This window comes from Chinchilla lanigera, unplaced genomic scaffold (genome assembly GCF_000276665.1).
Source record: "Chinchilla lanigera isolate Chin_1 unplaced genomic scaffold, ChiLan1.0 scaffold00261, whole genome shotgun sequence".
NCBI classification, from domain to species: Eukaryota; Metazoa; Chordata; class Mammalia; order Rodentia; family Chinchillidae; genus Chinchilla; species Chinchilla lanigera.
The window spans coordinates 20,213-23,602 of record NW_004955662.1 but is presented as its reverse complement, the minus strand read 5'-3'; the positions used below and the strand labels follow the sequence as shown (position 1 = coordinate 23,602).

At 41.0% G+C, this 3,390-nt stretch overlaps 1 gene segment (V, D, J or C); it reads left to right on the top strand.

Moving 5' to 3' along the window:
- The first annotated feature begins 352 nt into the window (after positions 1 to 352).
- On the top strand, positions 353 to 866 carry LOC102016336. The segment is given in 2 exon segments: positions 353 to 444; positions 529 to 866. Coding segments are annotated over 2 exon segments (369 nt in total).
- The last annotated feature ends 2,524 nt before the right edge of the window (positions 867 to 3,390 follow it).

Here is a 3,390-nt window from a genome sequence, read left to right as displayed (position 1 = left end):
TTGTGTGTCCCACTACAAACCCTCCCTCGGAAATGCAGGTATTAGTAAATGCAGTCAGCAGATCAGAAACTCCCCAGGACATGGGCATTTTAATGTTGAAGATTTCCACATAAACTGTACTCAAAATCAACATTTTTGGCCCCTGCTCCATTTCACTTTGTGTGGAAGGACGAGTACTACAGAAGATACAGAAAAGTATCTCTGGAGTGCTCCTGTTCACAGTGCAACTGATCATCATAAGAAAATCACTGTCCCTGGGAAGGACTCAAGCGCCCTGCCATCTCTCCCACTCTTATACCCTCAGGGCCTCCCCCATGCAAAGCAGCCCCAGGCTCAGGATGAAAAGCCAGTCCTGCCTGAGCAGCCCCAGTCTCCTCCCACAGGAGCCTTCATCCAGCATGGAGTTTTTGGTTCTGCTCCTCTGCCTGGTGGCAGCGCCCTGCTGTGAGTGTCTCTGAGTCTCAGGAGAGGGACCTGGGCACAGGGTGTTGGGTGTGTTTGACTGACTGTGATGCTTCTTGTCCTCAGGTGTCCTGTCCCAGGAGCTGCAGGAGTCAGGACCTGGCCTGGTGAAGCCTTCAGAGACCCTGTCCCTCACCTGTGCGGTCTCTGGATTCTCTTTAACTGACTATAGTGTGCACTGGGTCCGTCAGCCTCCAGGGAAGGGGCTGGAGTGGATTGGTGTTATAGCATATAATGGAAACACATATTATAACTCAGCCCTTCAGTCCCGAGTGGGCATCAGCAGGAACACTGCCATCAGCCAAGTTTCACTAACGCTGAGCAGCCTGAGAACCGAGGACACGGCCGTGTATTACTGTGCGAGAGACACAGTGAGGGGACGTGAGTGAGAGCCCAGACACAAACCTCCCTGCAGGGGCGCTCAGGACAGCAGGGGGCGCACAGCACACACTGAGCTCTTGTCAGACCAAGGACCAGGTGCAGTTTCCTGGGACAGCTTTGCTGTTAGAGGTTGTGGTTTGCTCTTCCTGTCCCCACATTTACTAAAGGCCTCTACAATCTTTGTTTTTCTGTTTTAATTTTTATCTTTTAAAAAATGTACTTTGTTTTTATTAGCACACATTTGAGGTCCAGGAAATTTACATTCCTCCTAGGGAGTGGGTGCACGCGTACAATGCAGCTAAATTATCTCTTTACGTACTTTCCTCTTCCCTTTTGCATCTCTTCCCCCTCTGCTGAGTGGCATTTCCCCTTTTCACTCATGTACATATTATTGATCTTATCTCCCGTTTATGACACATGATGTTTGCATTCATTCAGGCTATCAGGTCCATCGACATGACATGTCTACATTCTACTTATTTCTCTTCCTTCTCCCACTTTTCACTCTTATGTTCCATAGATTCCTTCGCATTTGCAAGAGATCTATCCCCCTGTCTCCTTCAAGCCCTCCCTTATTGTGCTGTTGTTGGTACTTTGCCTCACTCAACTGAGAAGTTCTACATGGTATTTAAGCTTGTCTGTCAGATTTATTTTACTCAGTATATATTTCCCAGGTGAATCAGTTTCCTATAAATGTCTCACATCTGTCTTCTCTAGTTGAGTAGCAGTCCATTAACTATAGACCCCACATCCTTAGTTGTTTGGGGAAGATTTCTGGATGGATGATAGCTGGGTCACATGGAATCTGTGAGTTTCATTTATTGAGGAATTTTCCTACTGAGTTCCATAGTGTTTGTACTAGTTCCCATTCTCACAATGAGGGTGTGGCCCTTTTAGACTGCAGCCGGGCCAGAATTTATTATTGTTACATTTCTTGGACATTGCTGTGCTTTCTGGTGTAAGACAGAATCTTAGCATTATTTTAATATGCATTTCTCTAAAGGCCAGTAAAATGCTCAATATTTTTGCATGCATTTGTTGGCTACTTCTATTTCTTTTTCCAAAAAGTGCCTATACACTTTATACACTCACTTCTTGACTGGGTCTCTTATTTTAGGTGATTTTTTTTCAGTTTTTAATATATTCTAAATAGTACACCTTTGCTTGAGGAATATCTGGAAAAATATTTTTCCATTCGGTACATTGTCTCTTCACTCTGCTAAGGATTTCTATGCTGTGCAAAAGCTTTTTGGATTTAATGCAATCTCATTTTCTGTTTCTTTCAGTTAGGTATTGTGCAACTATGGTTCCGTTTAGGAAATCTCTCTTACACCCATGACTTCAAGTGTTTTCCCTATCTTACCTTCCAGTAGGTTCAATATTCTCTTTTGATGTTTAATTAATTCACTCTGACATTAGTTTAGTACACGGTGAGAGACATGGATCAAGTTACATCTTCAGGCAAACAGGTACCCAGTGATCCCGGTGCCATTTTTGAGTCTTTCCTCCAGTGAATGCTTTTAGCTCTTTGGCCAAAGGTCAAACATTTGACTGTGTCTTGGGATGCTTCTACATCCTCTGTTCTGTTCCATTGATCCACATGGCTTTTGTTTTAGCTGTTGTTGCTGTTGTATAGTATCAGGATATTTTATTAGTTTCTTTGAGTGTCAGGCAATCTTATGCCTCCTGCTTTACTCATGTTGCCCAAAATTACTTTTGCTGTTCTGGGTCACTTCAGGTTCCATTTGAATTGTGTGACTGTTTTCACTAGTCTGTGAAGTGTGCTATTGTTCTTTTGATTGGGACTTCATGAAATCTGTATTAGAGATTTTGGAGTATGGCCATTTTTAATAATATTGCTTCTGCCTGTGTAGGAGCCAGGCACATTTTAAAACTTTCTGATGTGCTCTTCAATCTGCAATTCAAAGTAATGTAGTTTTCTTCTCACAGCTCTTTCACTTCCCTGATTAAGGTGATTTTTACTGACTTCACTTTTATTGATGGTACCATGAATGGTATTGTTTTCCTAATTTCTTTCTCATTGAGTTCATTTTTAGTGTACACAAATACTATTGATTTTTGTTTGTTGATTTTGTATGCTTGTATGCTGCTGAGGTTGGTTATTTATTGTAAGAGATTGGTTTTTTTTTAGTGGAGTACTTTGTACTTTGTGTATTCTATGTAGAGTATCATGTCATCCTCAAATAATGATAATTTGAATTTTTCCTTTCTATATATATTTTTTTAATTTATTTCTCATCCCTGATTGCTCTGGGTATTTTATATTTTGTGTTAAAGAGAAGTGGTGATAGCGGGCATCTTTGTCACATTCTTGACTTTAGAGGGACTGAATTTAGTTTTTCCCCATTTAATATGATGTTGGCTGTTGGTTTGAATTTTGATGGTGTCTGTTGTGACTGTGCTTTTTGTTTTCTAATTTCATTGATTTGTGCTTTTAATCTCTTTCTCTTGACAAGTTTGTATAAGGCTTTATCTATTTTATTTACTGTATCAAAGATCCAGAACTTCAATTTGTTGATTCTTCAT